This window comes from Accipiter gentilis, chromosome 12 (genome assembly GCF_929443795.1).
Source record: "Accipiter gentilis chromosome 12, bAccGen1.1, whole genome shotgun sequence".
Lineage (NCBI taxonomy): Eukaryota > Metazoa > Chordata > Aves > Accipitriformes > Accipitridae > Astur > Astur gentilis.
Window position 1 is genome coordinate 9,819,737 of NC_064891.1, and position 18,671 is coordinate 9,838,407.

At 37.6% G+C, this 18,671-nt stretch overlaps 1 protein-coding gene across 30 annotated transcripts in view; it reads right to left on the reverse strand.

Moving 5' to 3' along the window:
- Positions 1-18,671, reverse strand: part of CAMK2D (calcium/calmodulin dependent protein kinase II delta) — a 167,530-nt gene that overhangs the window by 43,308 nt on the left and 105,551 nt on the right. For all 30 annotated transcript variants that reach the window (XM_049815514.1, XM_049815512.1, XM_049815511.1 and 27 more), the window contains 6 exons: positions 13,749-13,851; positions 7,605-7,688; positions 6,467-6,561; positions 4,805-4,927; positions 3,685-3,768; positions 2,932-2,974 (listed from right to left, as the gene is read on the reverse strand). In XM_049815514.1, the coding sequence (XP_049671471.1) occupies positions 2,932-2,974; positions 3,685-3,768; positions 4,805-4,927; positions 6,467-6,561; positions 7,605-7,688; positions 13,749-13,851 (532 nt within the window). The remainder of the gene's footprint in view (positions 1-2,931; positions 2,975-3,684; positions 3,769-4,804; positions 4,928-6,466; positions 6,562-7,604; positions 7,689-13,748; positions 13,852-18,671) is intronic.

Sequence of the window (18,671 nt, forward strand, 5' to 3'; positions counted from 1 at the left end):
TGCTTAGAAGTAGGAAGCCTTTTTGCAAGGGAAATGCTGCAGCTAACAATCTGGCATAAGCAAAGGGAGACAGTCCTGACACGGAGCTGCCATCATTACCAGCATCCTCTTCTTTAAAACAAAACAACAATAACAACAAAAAACCCCAAACAATTAGACCCTGCAAGCCTAACGTTGCTCAAACTAGCTGAGGGTATTTGAGTTATTGAGTACGTGGTTTGAACTTGAAGTTAATTTCTGAATTTGTGGATTATTCTCTGGCTACATCTGCGTTAAGTGCTCATTTAGCTCTGGTTCAGAGTATAGAAAAAGCAAGATCACCTCGGAAACTGTACAGAAATAACTAGTGTCCATTATTGTGTTGTTTACATTAAAAAACCCTGGAAAGCGAAGCCAGGTTAATGTTTATAATTTCATTAATATATCAGCCCTCCAAATGCAGTTTATTAATTATGGACATCAGCCAACATTACCATTAAAACTCTAACAAGGCCCATGATTTACAACTAAAATGAACAACAAAAAAAAATTGCCTGTATTATGCAACAGGACCATTGCAGAAACATGTAAAGTAATATTGAAAATAAACTGGTTTACATATATTTTTGAGATAGGATATGCCCTGTTGCAATGTGTACTTACAGGACCTGATGCAACATGGCTTTAGATTTTACACTACCACAAATATTGTGGGCACTCCATTAACTTCAGAAATTCATTCAGGGAAAGCAAAGGGGAGGAGCCATTTCTAAAATCTAAGGTCAAAAACCCCAGAGTCCATTGCTTTCGAAGCCTGTTTTATACCATTAGCCCTTACAAAAACATGGGAAAACACAAATTAATTCTTACAGGCTGCTGCTCATAACAAACTAGGTCCTTTTGCTAAATTTGTGCATAAAACTTGAGTTCTTTTAATGCTTAACAGACATTACATGTTACATGTAAACAATTAAATGGAAGCCAGTAAAATGAGGGCACCAAAAGCAGTAACTACAAGTATTGTGTTTATGGCATTGCCAGTGTGTCCTTCAGAATGTGCCTAGTATGGATTATTATGCACTATTTTATGTTATAGGACGTATTCCATACTCAACTGCCTTTGATGGTTTTGGCTTGGAATGTATTTTTAATAATAATTTGATGCATCTTTTTTTAAGCACAGATACTGCATACAAATCAAATATTTAAAGAATTTGCAGTAGCAAAGCAATTAGCATATTCTAAATTAAGCCCACAATGAAAGATTTCTTGCAACTACAAGCAATAGCTATAAATAAAATCTAAGGCAGCGCTAATAGGCCAGAAAGCAGACTGAAAAGAAATGGTGTTGTGACAACATGTAGAAATTAAAGTGATTTAGAACAACCAGCAATTTTGATTTAGAAGAGGAAAAAGATGTTCCTTTCACGTGCTGAGGGTCTTACCTCACAAGAAATATACATTCCACATAAAAGGAAGAAAGAAAAAGGAAAATAAAACACTTTTATAACCACATCGTTATGGACAAATGACCTTCAAAAGCATGCTTTGCAATGAAATACAATGAATAAACAACTTGAAAAAAGTAAAATGTCAACAAGGAAAAATACGGGTCATTATGGTGTAAAACAGAGATGATAGGTGAAAAAAAATCTAGAACAAAGCCAAAAACCCTGCTTGCTTTCATGACGAAATACTATTTTAAAATTACTTCAGCTTTTTTTGGTTCATGAAAGTTGAACTTGACCCTGACATATATGGACAGTGACAGTTATGAAAAGTGATGAGAAATGATGTATTTGTTTCATAGTTAATAAGAATTCATTTTTACAAGATATGCAGCCTACAGCATTCCCACCTTTAAAATAAATTGGCAGATACTGGCAATTCATTAAGCATTAACTGAATGTAATTTACATAAATGTAGTCTTCTGTGTTACAGGTGTGTATTAAATATAGGAACTTAACTAAGAAAGAAACTGTATTTCAAGTACTATGCAAATTGAACAAGTTGTTCTTGCATTCATGATTATGTTATTTATTTTGGATGATTCAGTTCTTATTATGATTCAAAACACGCCCAAAGCACTATCATGTTTTTGTCCATAAATTAATTTATGTTACACTCCAACCGCTACATCACAGAGTAGGAGGATACGTAAAATTACTGATTTTTAAATTTGGCATACTTTTTCACTATTCACTTGAAATATCAAATGGCAAAATGAAAAATTCAGCATAGCATCAAAATTTTGGCAATACTACTATTGAGGACAATTCTAACTCTACTAACAGCAAACTTATTTTAGCTTTTTCTTTTAAAATTTCTAAAATTCAAATTTTAGATCTTTAAGATTAAAATATCTAAATCTCCAGGGATACCACTACAGAATTATTTTATAAAGAGAAAACTTCTCGTTATATCAAGCTAGGCATTAGAAGAGAAGGAAAAGAAGGACTCATTTTACTATGTTTCTTACTCCTTAGCAAAGCAATAAGGAATGAATGTGGTTTGGGGGTTTTGTTTGTTTGTTTTTCATGTAGGATACAACAGAATCCTGGAATGACATTTCAAGTATATAAAAATAACTAAGTTTTTAAGTGCTGTTTGGTGATACTTATGCATGTGGAGCTATATGCATCATTTTCAACTTTCTTCTACCAAAACAGCAAGGAAAACACTGTCTTTTGACAGATAAACACTAAAAAAGTAAAGAGAAGGAACTCACATTCTACTGAAAAATTATACTGTCATCTACAAGAGATTCTATCTGGCCCAGACTGTTTAAATTTGCTTGTTCGCTTCTGCAAGGGAAACAACTTAAGATATATCGCACTTAAATGCTTCTGAATAACAAAGATCTTTCTGTACTAATGAATCCTCGTTAGGTCTTAGTCATCTCAGACATCAAAACATAAAGACCACATTAATCTGGAGCTCAATGAACATACCTGAGAAATTTCTGGTAGCCAGCATAGTTGTCAAAATGGCCCCCTGTGTACACATACATTTTCTCAAATTAGCATCACACTTGTATAAAATTCTGAATGTGAACATGACACAACAAAAAGGAAAACACACCCGTAAATTACATCAAGTACTAAATTAACCCTGAAAGAATGGATTGTCTGCGCATTACCTATCATATGTAATGCCATGAGTGCATAAACTGTAATTTAATCTTAATCACAGACCTATCAGCAATCCTGAGTATCTCAAATATTGTATGTAATGCACAAACCATGAGTACTCACAGGCACTGTAATTATCAGCAAAATACATAGCTGAATATGAAATAGACTTTACTAATGTGCTTAGATTCTTTTTTAGGTAGGAAGAGGAGTTTACTTGTAATGTGTTAATTAAAAAAGTTCACATCTGCAAAGTTATCCTGTCTGGTCAGGAGAAAACAAAGGATAATCTAGAAGAATAACCTTAAGGTTTTTCCTTCAATGAAGTAGTTTTCATGTGTATAAATGAAGATGATTGTTATTATCTTGAATCCAACAAAATTATGCTATGTTCTATTCACTTTCATGAAAAGTTTAAAATCCTCCTGCCAAAAGCCAATCATCTATCAAATAGTTCATTTAAGCACAATATTCAAGAAAAAGCTTGCTTAGGGACCATTTGTTTTACACATGGAACATAAGCCAACATTCTTTCCAAAATTACCTATTCATCCTCGCAGTTTTCATTCTTACCTTTAGTTTTCTTCTTGCATTGAATTTCTTCAAGCAATCTACAGTTTCTTGCCTGTGCATCATAGAAGCAACAGTAGAACGTTGCTAAGAGGAGAAGAAAAGAATCATTTTAATGCACTCAGACAGACATCCAGCATTTGATTTACTCTACAACATACATATTACAACCTACATGGTCCAAAACTTGGGCCTTTAATTTCTGCCCTGTCTGACTATCTCTTTGTGCAGGTTGCTACACATTTGGGAAATTTCCAAATCAACAAATCCAAGGTCTCATGTTACTCAGCCTTTTCCACGTGTAAAATCCTCTTGAAAGAAACAGGGACTAAGAAAAACACAAAATCTTAGAACTTAGGTTATGCAGTATAAGCATAATTGAAGTAATATACTGAATTATGATTTTGGAAAGTATGTTTTAAAACAAGAAGGAAACGTTTCTTTAGCATTAGTGACATTACATGAGGTACAACAGCAGGAAATATTTCAGAGAAAATTCAGCGGTACCTGCATTTTCCCTGTAACTCAACTTTATTTGTACCACAATTTTAAAGGCAAGATAAATGTGGCCTTCTGGAATGAACAAAGAATTGAGAACCAGCTAGATGTCTCACTGTGACTTTCAAAGCATCAGCCCAGACTACCTGCAAAGTCAAAGTGTAGAATGTACTGAGAACTGGAAAGTCATCCTGGATCCAGTAACAGGCAGGCAGCCTCTGCTACCCGCAAACTTGACTTTTAAAAAGTCCCTTAATTTCCTGCCTTTACATTTCAGTCTTATTAGAATGGTTATAGGGAAATGAAGATGTAAAGCATTATCTAACTCAAAGTTACTTTCTTGTACATTTTTTTTCTCTGAGAATTTAAAATAACGCTCTGATTTTGGCAGTGAACTTCTGCACCACCAAGTCAAAGGAAAGGAGTTAATTTCTGCAAAAATCTTATGCCAGGCGGAGACCTCAAAATACGACACTATTGACTGTATCTGTATAATTACAATTTTACACTCCCCTAGTTATATAGCTGCATGAGTAAGGACAAAAATTACTCTCTGAACACCTTCACTACATGCTGAAGTAAACCATAAGCTGATTTGTCTGACAAATTGGTGGAAATTACTTACACAGATCCATGGATGCTTTAGTGCTTCTGATGCTGTGATACGTTTTGCTGGGTTGATGGTAAGCATTTTATTGATAAGGTCTTTTGCTTCAGGAGTCACTGTATCCCATTCTGGTGAGGGAAACTTAAGGAAAAATAAATATGTATATTATCTTGTACAAACTTTACACCATTTTACCTAAGGATTTTTACTGACACTGTTTCTGTAACATTAATTGCTAGCACAAGTAACCAGTTTTAAGGGGAAAAACACAGTTTTCCACAATTAGAAAAGTTTGAATTAGTCGGTTTTATAAATAACGTTTTTCTCCTTTACTATTTTGACATTTTATTTATTTGGTTCAAATTCACAGCATTTCTATATTTACAGTAACATGATGCCAATTGAAATTCATAGCATAAAATAACAATGGCAGACAGAATAACAAATTCCAGTCATCTGAGAGGCATATGGTCTTACAGCACTTCATACAGTCCTAGTTTCTCTTTTAGTAAAGACAAAAATATTAAGCATTATTATTCAAACTCCTTGTTTGCTTTCTTTCAATGTAAATCTTAATACTAACTGTACAGTTATGGTATATAAATCTAACTAGTTACAAGTTTAACACCTCCCTGCTCAGCAAAATATTTATATATGCACTCAAAGCATCTGCTGAAACGCAAACGGAATGAAAAAATGCCATGTCTTAAACTGCTTTTGTGAACAGACCTTAACCTTGAGGGTTCTGTGTTTCCCACTATTAAAAATACTTATTCTTAGACAACAGGAATCTGGTATTATCTAAGCACAGTACATCACAAGTATGTGCAATGCAGATGCATAGTTCAGTTTCTGCACTTCCTCTATTCTTGCCCTCTCGGCTGAAATCATAATTCCCCACTGTCACCCTATTTGTTACTGTATGATTACTTGTTCACTAGGAAGAAGACTTGACAGACCGTAAGTTTATTTTCACTAAAAGGCCACAGCAGAACAAATCTCTTTTCAGTCATCGCCATCTAGGACTGGATTCAAGTTAAGAGCTTAAAAATTATAAGCTTCTGTCTTTTCCTGTTCATCATTTACAAATTACTTAAATCTGAGGACCAACAGCCTTCTGTCTGTTTAATATAATATAAATGGACTATATTGCAAAATTCATAATGTCACCAAATCTCAGTTCTTACTTACCAACAGTTGTAATGCTTTTTGTTGGAATACACATAGTTAATGAAACCATTCCTTTTGAAATGCTGTAGAGCAGCTTGTATTTCCAAAAGTGGGCAATACAACAGCATTAAGGTGTATATTTAGGAAGCTTAAGACTTCTTAAGAACAATTTAGAATAACTGATTGGTTGAAGTGATAAACCACATGGAAAAACACAGGCCCTTGGGAGTTCACAGAGGTCTGAAAAGGCTTGTCAGGGTAACATAAGCTTGCATGATTTATACAGGGACCAGACAATGAAAGCTTGGAGCCATAGGGAAATTAGATTCAAATTCTCACAGGATGTTCCCATCCCAATAAGGTTCATGTTACTAAAGCAACATTTACTGCATTGAGTGGCTCTTAACCAATAAAAAAAAAAAAATAATTCTAATTTCACTTTTCACTCCAGAAAACTGCTATTTAGAGGTACAATTATAAATAATTGGATAGACAGAGTATGGTACATACATCATAAGCACCAGCCTTGATCTGCTGGTAAAGCCTGTGCTGGTCTTCATCCCAGAAAGGAGGATAACCCACCAGGAGGATATACAGAATGACACCTGCAGAAAATTCACAGTAGTATTAAGTGATTTCAAGAAACAAACCCCAGAAATTAATTTTGCACCTGACAACCATGTAAAACAAATCGCTCAATAGTATTATGCCAGCTACTGAAAAACGCTGTCTATTCATACTGGAGAAAATAGTAAATGTAGGGTTCACAAGATAACCTTCTATGCAGAGCATGGGCAATAATGAGTATCTGACACATCAGATCAGGAACCCTGAAAAAGTCTAGCTAGCTGGAGAAACAATTTTCAGTGATCATGGATGTTCTCGGAAAATGCATTTTTTTACCTCTGTTTTTATCATGGCTTGTACTGGTGCCTGTAAGATTGTGTTTTAACTAATCTCATGCAAATAAAATTCAGGCAACTCAATTTATCTGTATAAATATATGGTCAACAGGAAAATAAAAAGTCCACCCGCTAGTCTTACAGAGATGATTCACTATGACTAAAGAAAAGTGCTTTCATAAATACAACCAAATGAGTGTGAGTAGAAGTAAAATAAGGAAACCACCAATTGTTCTCAGCTTAGGTAGCTGCCTCTTGCCAGCACCTGAAACTACACTGTTTCAAGAACTGGATGATAAAGTAATAAAGTAATTGCCTTGTACTCCAGTTCACAAAACACTTTAGTTTCATAGTTGAAAACTGCAGTTCTAGTATATTGGTCAGATCAGATTTCAGGCTGCTTGTGAACCAAAGCTAAGGCCCAGCTCACAGTATCAATTGTTATGTTTTCTAACTAGTCAGGCATCATGTGCCTGCAGCTATTTTTTTAATACTTTGTGAAAGTGTGTTGTGTAGACATGGCCAAGAATGCCATGATATCACAAATGATTTAAAAAAAAATAAAAATAAAATGAAGCTACTAGAATAACAAAAAAAACCCACCCCAATGACCTCTTCTAAAAATTAATACTGAATTTTACTAAATACATATTATCCGATGCAGAATATAATGTATTCTGGGCATCACCTCTCTCCCTCAAAATACCTTACAGTGGACAGAAGAATTGGCTTTCAGAATTTCTTACCACATGCCCACATATCCACAGGTTTTCCATAAGGATCTTTTCGTAACACCTCTGGAGAAAGGTATCCTGGAGTACCAGCAAAGCCTGTCAAAAGGCAAGGCAACAATTCTCAAAAGTTGTACATGCTCCACAAAAATCCAGTGATCCTCATCTCAGTCCACAAGACACAGGACACTATTTCCCAAGCCATCGACCACTACCAGCTTCATTTTGAACTTTTCTTTTTAAGACAAATCACCCAGAAGTAACAATAATGGGAACGCTTATGCAGACTTGGCACATCCTCTTCTGCCACCACGTCTGGTAGAGGCGAGGGGACAGCAATAAGCGAGCTGGTTACCCAACTACACTAGCACTCCAGATGCAACGGCGGTGTCAAGAATCCGGTGACAGTGCAACAGGGGAAGGTTTCCAAAAAGATTACAAGATAGCTGACAAAATTTCTTTCATGACTGCTGAACTACTGTGAGCTGTAGTGAGATATCCAGTACTGAGGTGCAAATACATTTGGCTCAGGGTCAAGGTCAAAAAAGTTAGCAGAGTAGGGGGAGCGTGGGGAACATTATGTGAGTGATTCCCTTGGAGATATTAATTCAAAGACAGAAAATTCACACCATGCAAGCCAAAGACTGTTACTGTTTGGGGTTTTAATCATTAGCCTAATTTAGGCTATTTTAAAATAGCCCCAAACTATGAAAATTAAGACTGTAAACATGACTTGCATGGGATTTCTGGGAGTCCATCAGCTGTGAAGACTGCTACCACAGAGTACTTCTGCTGACATTTATGGGGAACTAATTAACAAAACAGAGGGGCAGCTAAGCTACAGTATAGTAACTATAAGGAACATTTAAAAAGCCCTATTCCATCTTATGGGAGGACAGATTTCTGAGTAAACAACATCTAGTAGGGCTAGATTTAAGAAAAGCTTACATATGAAAAGATCTCTCATTTAGAAGAAAAAAAGAAAGTAAAAACACTGTTCCAATTTCTTCACACAGAAGTGGAAACTCAATTCAGCCAATGCCAGATGGTGGCAAAGTAAATGCTCAGAGATGTTCAGGATTAGCTTTCACAAGAGCACAACTGGCTTTTACTTTGTATGAAGACCACCAACTTAGGGCTCAGCCTTCTTACAGCCTTTGCCGTTTGTATTTTGCACAGCCCCTTCTAATACAATCTTTCCACTGCAAAACTAATTTCCGTGAAGTCATTTCACTTCTGGAAACCTTCTTACAAAAGCTTACAAGAAGCATCTCTGAAGTAATCTAGTCTTTAAAATTTATATGTTCTTCATTCTTTATTCATTACCAGCAGTGCTGCTTTCTCTTAAGAGAAATGCAAAATGTAGGTATAAATGTAGACTTTTCTTAGGACGCTGTAAATGATAAAAATTTAATGACCAATAACGTTCTGTACCATTTCAGTTAGTATGTCTGTTCTTTCAAGCATCTTTGCCTAAAATAAATGCTTGGGAATTCTTGAAAGGCGAGAATTTGGTGGCTTTCATGAAGGAACACATGTAATTTCTGACACACCACACCGGATCCCACAGAACTTCTGAGAGATGGTGATAATGTATAAAGGGTACAGCTACAGAAAAAGGAAGCCTTCGCCCTGCAGCTGACAATCATTTTAGAATGGAGGAGGAAATGAAGGAACACATTCTGTATGTTCTACTGAGAACATAGCTAAAATATTTTCATCAAAAATAAACTTGGTTTTTACAGTCTCATGATATGAGATCTATGAATTGTTAGAGTACTATCATATGGGAAACACATCTTAAACTCCTTTGAGAAGCTGAAAAATACACATTCTGAGTAGCTTTAAATAGAGTGACGTTTCGTATCTCTTCTTGGCTGTACTGCTCTACTTTAATATTTTTGTTCATTTTTAAGGGGAAGTAAAGTTGTCTTGACTTTCAAACTTACCATAGCTCCATAAACATTACTACACATCACTTGAAAATAAACTTTAAAGCAAAAATAAATATAGTACTTAGCTAACTATCTCTTGATGAAGATACAGAATGGGTCTGAACAGAAATAACTGGTATAGTTTTGGTACATATTCTGAAGTTGTTTAAAGCAGCAAACACAGAAGAGTACACAGTCACGATTTCAGTGAAAAAGAAAAAACATACTGAAATTGTTAACTGTTATTTATCAGGTAATCCTGTAACTGGTCAGAGGGATTCCCATACAAATGTGTACTTTTCAGAAAACTATTGCTAATAGTAGTATTTTTAGCTAAAACAACTCGCAAAGCTAGAACTGTTTGTGACTGTACAGTGTCTACAAAAGACTGCATCGCCTTGTGCTCCTATCATCAGATGATTTAAATAAGTATCCAGAGGCCCAAGACAAATGCCATGCTTTGAGTTCAGTGGTGCATGGGTACATGAGATGGCATGTTTGTTACTCAGCCTAATTAGCTTACAGTCTCAAACCCTCTTATGCAAAGATTACACATATACTTAACTTCATAAATGGTGAGCACATCTCTGGATTGAAGGTTAACTATAATCCCATAACATAAACTTAAATTAATGCAGAGAGATGCATCTTAGACACACAGCAGAAGAGACTACTGCTCTACGATCTGCCCTATGCTCTGATCAACCCTCTGCTAGACTTACAGCCTTCTCATGCAAGGATTCCAAAGTAAATGGCACGATTAACCATGTTAGTTTAAACGGTGTAAATTGTACATCTTTGCTATCATACCTCCCCCTTTGACTCAAGAATAAAAATTCAAATGAGCAGTCTGGTGAGAAGATATGGAGAAGGTGGTAGCAAGGGGCAAGAGAGTAAGTGTAGGGCAGTAGCCTTCTCTTCCTGCACAGCTGGATCCACAAGACTAACTGTATACAACCTAAATTTAATGTAACTCGCAAACTAATTCAGTGAAGCTACTCAAATAACTTAAGTGGTGCATATTTTAGTCCTAGTTGCAGGGCTGGACTTAAATTAAGATGAGATGCAACTAGGACTAAATCTAGCTACCAGTGAGTTAACTTCCACTGACTTGGGCAATGAGCCACCTGCCTGGGTGAGTCAGTGGAGCCCGCCTGACACTTTCCCAGTACATTAAACACCTGCTAGCAGGGTGGGGTGTTTCAACTAAACCCTGTAACACTCTCTACAAACAGGCAAGGAACAGGTTCCTTTTAAAAAAAACATCCAAACCAGGAAAGTATTCCGTTGTATCCAAACATGCAGAGCTCCAGCCAGTTTCCTGCTGAGGCATAGCCATGGTTTAAGCAGAAAAGTGACCGTTGCACCAGAGGACTACACCCAAAAAACCAGAAAAATTAGGGGAAAAAAAGAAAAACATACTCATGCAGAGCTATAATTAGAATCAGAGCACTCCATGAGTCACTAAGTGCTGCAGAATCCAGTGGAAAGCAGAAAAATCTTCTGGAAGGAAGCAAGAAAAATTTCAAAATGTTGAGTGTATCGGAGTTCATGTTTTGCCTTGTTAAAGCAATCATAAAGATGAAGGAAGGCACTCAGACCACTACAACAAGGTTTTGCAGAGGAAGTTCCAGAAAAGGTACACAACCCGCTAGACTTGCCGAATACCACAAATTTAAAAAAAGAGCCACATTAGACTGCTTTCTTTCTATTACCTCGCTGCCAGCTTACTTCTTCCTTACATACATATTTTGAAGACATTCTGTTCAATCTCTTTTCTACCAAGTTCAGCGTGGCAGTCCTCATGAAGTTGCAAGTCTAAACCAAGCACTTCAAAAGAACGAAATGACAAAAAAATAAAGTGCAGGATTTTACAGGGAATTGCAACCTCCTGTGTATCATCTGCAACCATACAGATGTACTACCTACAGATAATATCCCTGAAGTCAAGTTCATTCTGCTGATTTTTTCTGGAGAAAATTTTTTTCTTGTTTCCCGTTTACCTGGTGTTTTTGTCATTATAACAAATCACTTGTGTTTTGTCTTATTTCTGTTCCACTTCTTTTGTACTGATCTATTTGTTAATTTGCAAGAGCAATCTCCTCCGTCTTTTGTGGATTACTGAAATCCATTTATATAAAAGCTGGGATTTAAAACAACAGGCTAGCTTATAAAGCTACCAACATATGTCCAACAGTACTGCCTGTGCATCCACACATAGTTATATCCTAGATTTCAAACACACAATCTCTGAGCCCACTGCTTGCACAAAATCCTTTGTGCTTCTAAGCTTTGACAGCAAGTTCACAGTCATTCTGTTCAATTCTAAACTGCACTTTCTAGATGCTGTGAGAATAGGTAGCTGCTATAAATATTTTATTCTATATTTTTACCTCCTGGGATTTACAATACATTTTGTCCTGTGCTTCACATCTGTTCAAATAGGTTGGTATGCAAGGTAGACGTATCATGTTTGTACATGTCCTGTTATTTAAAATGACCAGTATTAAATCTTTCACCATTTTCCTTTAGGCATCCATTAACTGTAACAAACAATCTGCAACTAGCAATTTTTTTGTAAATTAACAAACAAAAAAAAAAAGGAATATTTTAGTGGAACTGGAGAGAAGTCCATAATATTTAACTCACTACCCCCTATCCTCTTCTCATAACCTGAAGTGGAGCATTGTACAGGACACTTAAGATATATTCCAGGTATCGATTCTGGAGACCTGGTTCACCCTGTCCGTTGCCACCTTCAGGAGGGCAGGCACCCTCCCTTTCCAACATTTCAAGAGCAGGTCTGAGGGACAGAATGTGCTCTCTTCTGGTGGTCACACGCACACATGGACTTTGCTTCCACATTCCCATACATCTTTTATCACCTTCACCATGAAGCAAGCATACTCTTGATCCCTTCCAGACGAAGATAATGTTTTCAAAATCACTGAAGTGGCTGAAAAACTCCAGTTCCAGCTTCAGGAGATGTTTGTAAGCTGTGGATAGACAACTCTTTCCAGACTATTGTGCAAGGTTCCGGATGCTTTTAACCACCCTTTACCTTCCTGGGTTTATGCTGTCCGTGATCTACTATGCGAGCTGCTTATATATTAACGATTGTACATTTTTAATAAGCCAGCTTATTTTGACCTCAGTGGGTCAAAGAACAGTTTTATGAACAGTTTTACTTGCAGATGTGAAGGGGCAGTCACCTCTAGGATTGCAATATAAACAGCTGGGACAGATAACTCGTACTGTCACAGCAACATCTAGATGTGGATGGCTGCCTACGGTCTCAGGTACTCAATCCTCCCCCTCCCTTTTTTTTTGTTCAAGTCACATTCTAAAGTGCTTCAGAATAAAATTTGCCAGTATTTCCAGTTGACAAACAACTGTTCAGACAAAATGTTTAGATGACTGGGCAGGTACACTCAGCAGTATAAACCTACAGTTTTACTCTTCCGTCACCCGAGCATCTGACTGGAAACTACTCACCTCCCTCCCAGGCTCTACACCCATATTTCCCTCCTGTAGATACAGAAGGGAAAGCAGGGGAGTACGAGCTTGTGTGCCCCTACCTCTCAGTCAAACTTACAGGCTGGCAAAAGCTAGAACAAGCCAGGAATCAGGAAACCTAAGTTTCAGGGTCAAGAAAGTTAATGGCACTTCAACTACATGCAAAAGGGATATTTGTAAAGGTATATTTACTAGAAGCATGAATTTAAAAACCCTGTCCCTCCATCCTACCCTGTATCAGTACTGCTGTGCTGGCAAATCACAGGTATGAATACAGCTGTGCCAACAGAAGAGACCTTTTCCAATTTATTTTATGTCATTTGGTAAGGTGATTTACCTTTGCTAGTGAAGAGGAGGCTATGGGGCAGAGCCACTTCTTGTCTAAGCGAGCTCTGAGGTTTGGAAATTTAGCCACAGGTTATTTTTGAAGTGCTGAGGGATTTTTGTTTGGTTGGTTGTTTTTCTTTTCTAAACAAATAAGGTCTGCTGCCAAGCTCTGTTTAATTTGGTGAGACATACAGGTAACATTCTTCCTGGAGAAAAAGGTCTAAAGTGTAGTCAGATGTAGAGACTGAACTATGAACAAAATACCCCTTAAAGCTACATATCAAGTAGTCACAGAGCTGCCTGTTTTACACTAGGGTGAGAGCTGGGCAGTTTGGGAGGCTTAATGAATAAATGGTGAGAAGAAAAAAAAAAAATTACTTACCAAACCAAGCCTGTTGTTCTCCTTGGACTTCTATAGCCAATCCAAAGTCTGCCAGTTTTACTGCTGCTCCCTTGGATTTGCTAGCTAAAAGTAAGTTCTCAGGCTTTATTCAGAGAGAGAAAAAAATTGAGATGAAAAGGTAAGTAAATATATTTTAGACAGGTTTTCACTTTTTTTTTTTTTTTTTTAGTCATGGTAGTCTGGAAAAGAACAAATACTTAGAGGAGTGAAAAAGAGAAAAGACCTGTACATTTTCTCCATGACAATGCAAAAATTGCACTTTCCATTCCTACTTGGAAAGAACCACCAGGCCTGTAAACAGCCGTCATGATCCCATGACAGCAGGACTAAGGAAAGGACAGCGTGCAGATCTACTAGACAAGGAGGTCGGCCAGAATGGTCAGATGGAACTGCGACACCTGTTTGCATGATAGGACAATGCAGAGACTCCCAAGAGCTCACCACTGGAAAAATGCTGTAGAAAACCCCCAAAAGACACGTATTCTTTGATTACTCGTCTAACCTATGCAGTTTGCAGGATTAGGCATCTGTAACTGTCAAACATCAATGTTTTGCATGACAGCTTAACAATAGCAGACATACTATTATATTTGTATTTAGAGGGCAGGTGTATTTACATTGCAAATGCTTCAGCAAAACCAGCATGCCCATGTTTGTGCTTGTGAATAACCTATTACAAATAACAATGTAAGTCTGCAAAAGTTCCCACTTTGCTTTTTTTTTTTTTTTTTGAGGTACACTGGTCACATCTGAAATCAAATGCTACAGTACCCTCACACAATTAAAAGTAAAGGATTTGAACATAACAATGGTGTTCATTCTACTGTTCGTAATGTATCCTTTTAACTTGATTTAGCAAATATATCAAATGCAAATTGTCCAAAGATAACTTTATTCTCTGACCCTTAACTTTAAAAAAACGAACCAAAAAACCCTAACAAAATACTATAGAATTCAACAGATTATTTCAGCGACCTCTATAGTATTTTCTTGTCATTTCTTTCTCTTCTATCTCCATTATTTTTAAAAAAAGGTTTTGTTCTATATTTACATAACAACAAAACCTCACTTTCAAGGGTATGGCTGTGCCCCTTCTGGAAGCAATTTTTTGTAGTGATCTATCGCAAGCGAATTCACTATATCCAGTCTGGCACCAGGGACCCAATCCTGCAAACTCTTAACCGCATATTTAATTTTAAACCCAGCAGCAATGATATAGGTTTCCAAGGGACTATTTCTGTGATTACAGTTAATCCCATGCAGGTACTGAGCTTGGGAACTATTAAGATCATAAGCTACTTTCAGCAAAAGCTATCTTTAATACAACTGTCAAGTATCCAGCAAAATATGCTTGAGCTAATTAAGACCTCAACCACTGTGATACTTCCATTAATTAACAACACAACTGACCCTGACAAACTCTTTAGTCTAAAGGTGTTTTTTTCCCTCTCACCAAACTGTAAAGGAACATTTCTTCAGCAATTTACAAACACCATTCTCCCACTCATCCCTTTGTTGCTGTGTCATAGAAAAGACACTATTAAAACCCTTTCATTAATAGTTACTTGATGAAGCTTCTATTTCCACATTTTTTAAAAATTGAGATTAAGGTCTCTCAGAATAAAACATAATCTTTACATTCACTTAAATTATTGGTAACAACTACAACTGCAGTATATCAAACACTGACTGAATAGCTGAGGACTCTTCTCTAGGTTCATCAACACCGATCTAAGCAGCGTCACAGTGCTTGTCATTTAACTACACCAATTTCAACATAGAGTCACATAGTTCTTGAAGGTTTCCTATCAGAGAGAGAGAAGTTTACAGTAATTACTTCCTGGAATGTACTTCTTATATAAACCTCTTAAAGCAATGGATGATCCTATTTGGTTGTGACCTTCAGCAAGCCAAAAGCAGTAAAATGCCTCGCCCTCTTGGTTGAAACACAAGCACTAACCTACCAAGCACATACCACTCTGCAACACGTGATTCCATTCAAAATAGTAGTTTTGTGTTTTCCCCTGCTGGGTTTTTTGGTTGTTTGTTTTGTTTTTTTTTCTTCTTTCCCCCCCATCTTGGGATTTTTTTTTAAATTCCATTACGTGTCTTTACTCTGCCAATCAAAGTGCTCTGCAGAAATACCATTATACCATTGCCATAGATGAGTATGTTTCAACAGAAGCTGAAGCAGATTTCCTGATTTACTCCTATGCCAAAGACATAGCCTTTTGCGCGGTGCTGTGTGGGACTATGCACTTAAACAACATGCAGCTGTCATTTCAGGATGACGAGAGGCATAGTAGATAATTATCATGCATTAACTTAGAATGACTGCAATTACTTGGAAAACATTAACAGCCCAGTGTGGGCCACTCAGGACTTGTACTTTGGATTCAGGAGTGTCACCTTGTGTTACCGGTAGACTGGCTGCAGTCAAGCATGTAGAATGGCAGTGTTAACTACTAAAATTACTTACAAATAAATTAACATGATTTATGCCTTATTTTTCCAAAGGTCTTTACTTCTTAAGAGATCAAGTACTTATGCCTCTGTGTATTTTTCCTTGAATATAACTAGAGCATCCGCTTTTTGGGGGGGAATGCAAGACAGTCATAATCACAGAGTTCCACAAAAGCAGCAATGCTGCTGACTGCCAAGAACTGGAATTCCTACACCGAAGTGCACTTTTACCATCTGCTAAAGACAGATTGCCACTCACAGGTTAATTTTTTCTGGATCTAGGATGGACCAGCATTCTGACTTATACCAAGGATTACAAACAGACCAACAACAAGCACTTCTGCAAGTCCTAATAGGCTGCAAAAGCTCCTCTCTCTTTGCTACTAAATTACGCTAAAAGGAAACTTAAATGAGATTGTCCAAAATCTCCTCCTCTTGTTGCCCTCCCCAAACCCCATTATTGGAAAAAAATCCATCAAGTTTTGCAGTTTAAGGATCCATGCCAGGCCAGAACCATCTTCTACATGTCTTGAAGTTCTGGTCTTGGGCCTCAGAATCTTCTTTTCAGTACAGAGAGTTCTGCTGGGATTTCACCAGTGTCTTTCACTTCACTCTGGTGTTTTGGATTTTTTTGTTTTGTTGTTTGGGGTTTTTTTACCACAAAGCAGTAACTGAAGAAGGATGGTTTTCTGCTACCTGAAGTTTTCACTTTCAGAAATGAAACTGGGTACTACAGCTTGGCAGAAACATTTTTTCTCACACTGTTTTTCCAATTCATTCTGGATTTGCCACAGTAAGAACTCCACACACGGGCTGGAGCAGGGAACAGCTAGATTTAATGCATTTCCAAAGAAAAAAGTTATTTTGTGTGAATGTATTCAAAGTACTAAAAAAGCATTCCTTATTCTGTCAGCTTGCATGGCTACAATCCTTTTCTTCAATTCCTTTTCATGCTAGAAGCATAGTACTGCATGTATGGTGAGGACAGGAACCGCTGGAGCAGCTGGATGAATGAATTTGACATCCTTTCATTTGAACTTGTTCCATGTTACCCAGCTGCCACGCAAGATTTATGGATTGGATAGAGACTTGTCAGTCTCCTGTTGTACAACCGTGACACAGGAAAATCCAGAGGCGCAAAACGGGTAGAGAATTTTGTGTATGTGTTTTTGAAATCCATCGTGCTCTCTGAGGTTCCAGAGCGTAACCCTTTATGTTCCTACAGGACAACAATAGAGACTTTGTAAATTCAGACAATGGCTATAACAGTTGTTTATTTGGGAGAGAAAGATAGCAAGAAAGATGACGGCATTCTGATTCCAACGTTATTACTAATGATAACCACCAGAAAACTCCTATCCTGGGAGGAAATTCCTGCTCCCCATAACTCAGAAAGGAAATTAAAGAGACAAAGAAGCTGTGCCAGAAGGAATTAGCGTATTTCACTGCCTTAGCCCACATGCCATTTTTTTCTCTGCCTTTGTAAAGAATCTGGTATTTCAGAGAGCGCACTTCCATTTGATTTGAAAATAAACAATCTTCTTTTACTTGAGGATCTTGAAGGCCAAGTGCCCAAATTAAGTCCTCTCCCTTATCCCCAAGGCTACTTTACTACCAGCTTTGAGACAGACTTGTCTCTCTGAGCTGCCCAGTAAAAGAAAATGATCTTTACTTGTTTACTTGTTTCTTTCCACGCTAACATGCTTTAAATGCAGAGAGCATTTCTGCAGCAGATGTCTCCAGCCATTTGGATATGTACACGGTTAAGAAAGAGGTAATGCTCTTCTCAGCACAAAAGTTTTCTTTCCGAAGCTTCTATCCCAATGCTACTGTTTGTCTGGAAAGGACTCGACTCCTCAGGTGGTCATGGCGAGAACACTGTAGAAATTCCCACTTTCTAAAGAAGTTCTGTAGCCCAGCCATCATCTGGAGGAGAGAGAGGTCTTTGTGCCAGCAATCTCGCAGCAGCTGGCCTTTCGTCACTAAGATGCGTGACATGCAAACGGTAGCGTGCTTCCCAGAAGCACTCCAAGTTATGGTTCTGAGAGATGGGAAGTTCCCCCCCACCCTGCCCCAAAAGCTCCGGGTGACGGAGAGGAAGATCACGTATTCAACGAATACACGAAATGCTTGAGAAGCAACTACTCTTCTCCCTGGTACTGACAACAGGTGCCAGCAGACTCTGATGGCTGTCCTCGCAGCCCAGATCTGGACAGCTAGGTAGTGGCAAGCCTTTAGCAGATTTTTCTCCAGTGAACGCTAGCGGCTCGTTCTCGTGAATAGGTGAAGCAAAGTTAAAAACAGACAAAAAAAAAGAAAGGAGAAAAAAAAAGAGAAAACGGTTGACATTTTCCCTGCTGAAGGCTCTGTTTCGCTAGGGTTTGCTGCTCTCCGCTGCCGCATGGCGGAGGGCCGCCGGGGCGGAGGCAGGCAGCGGCC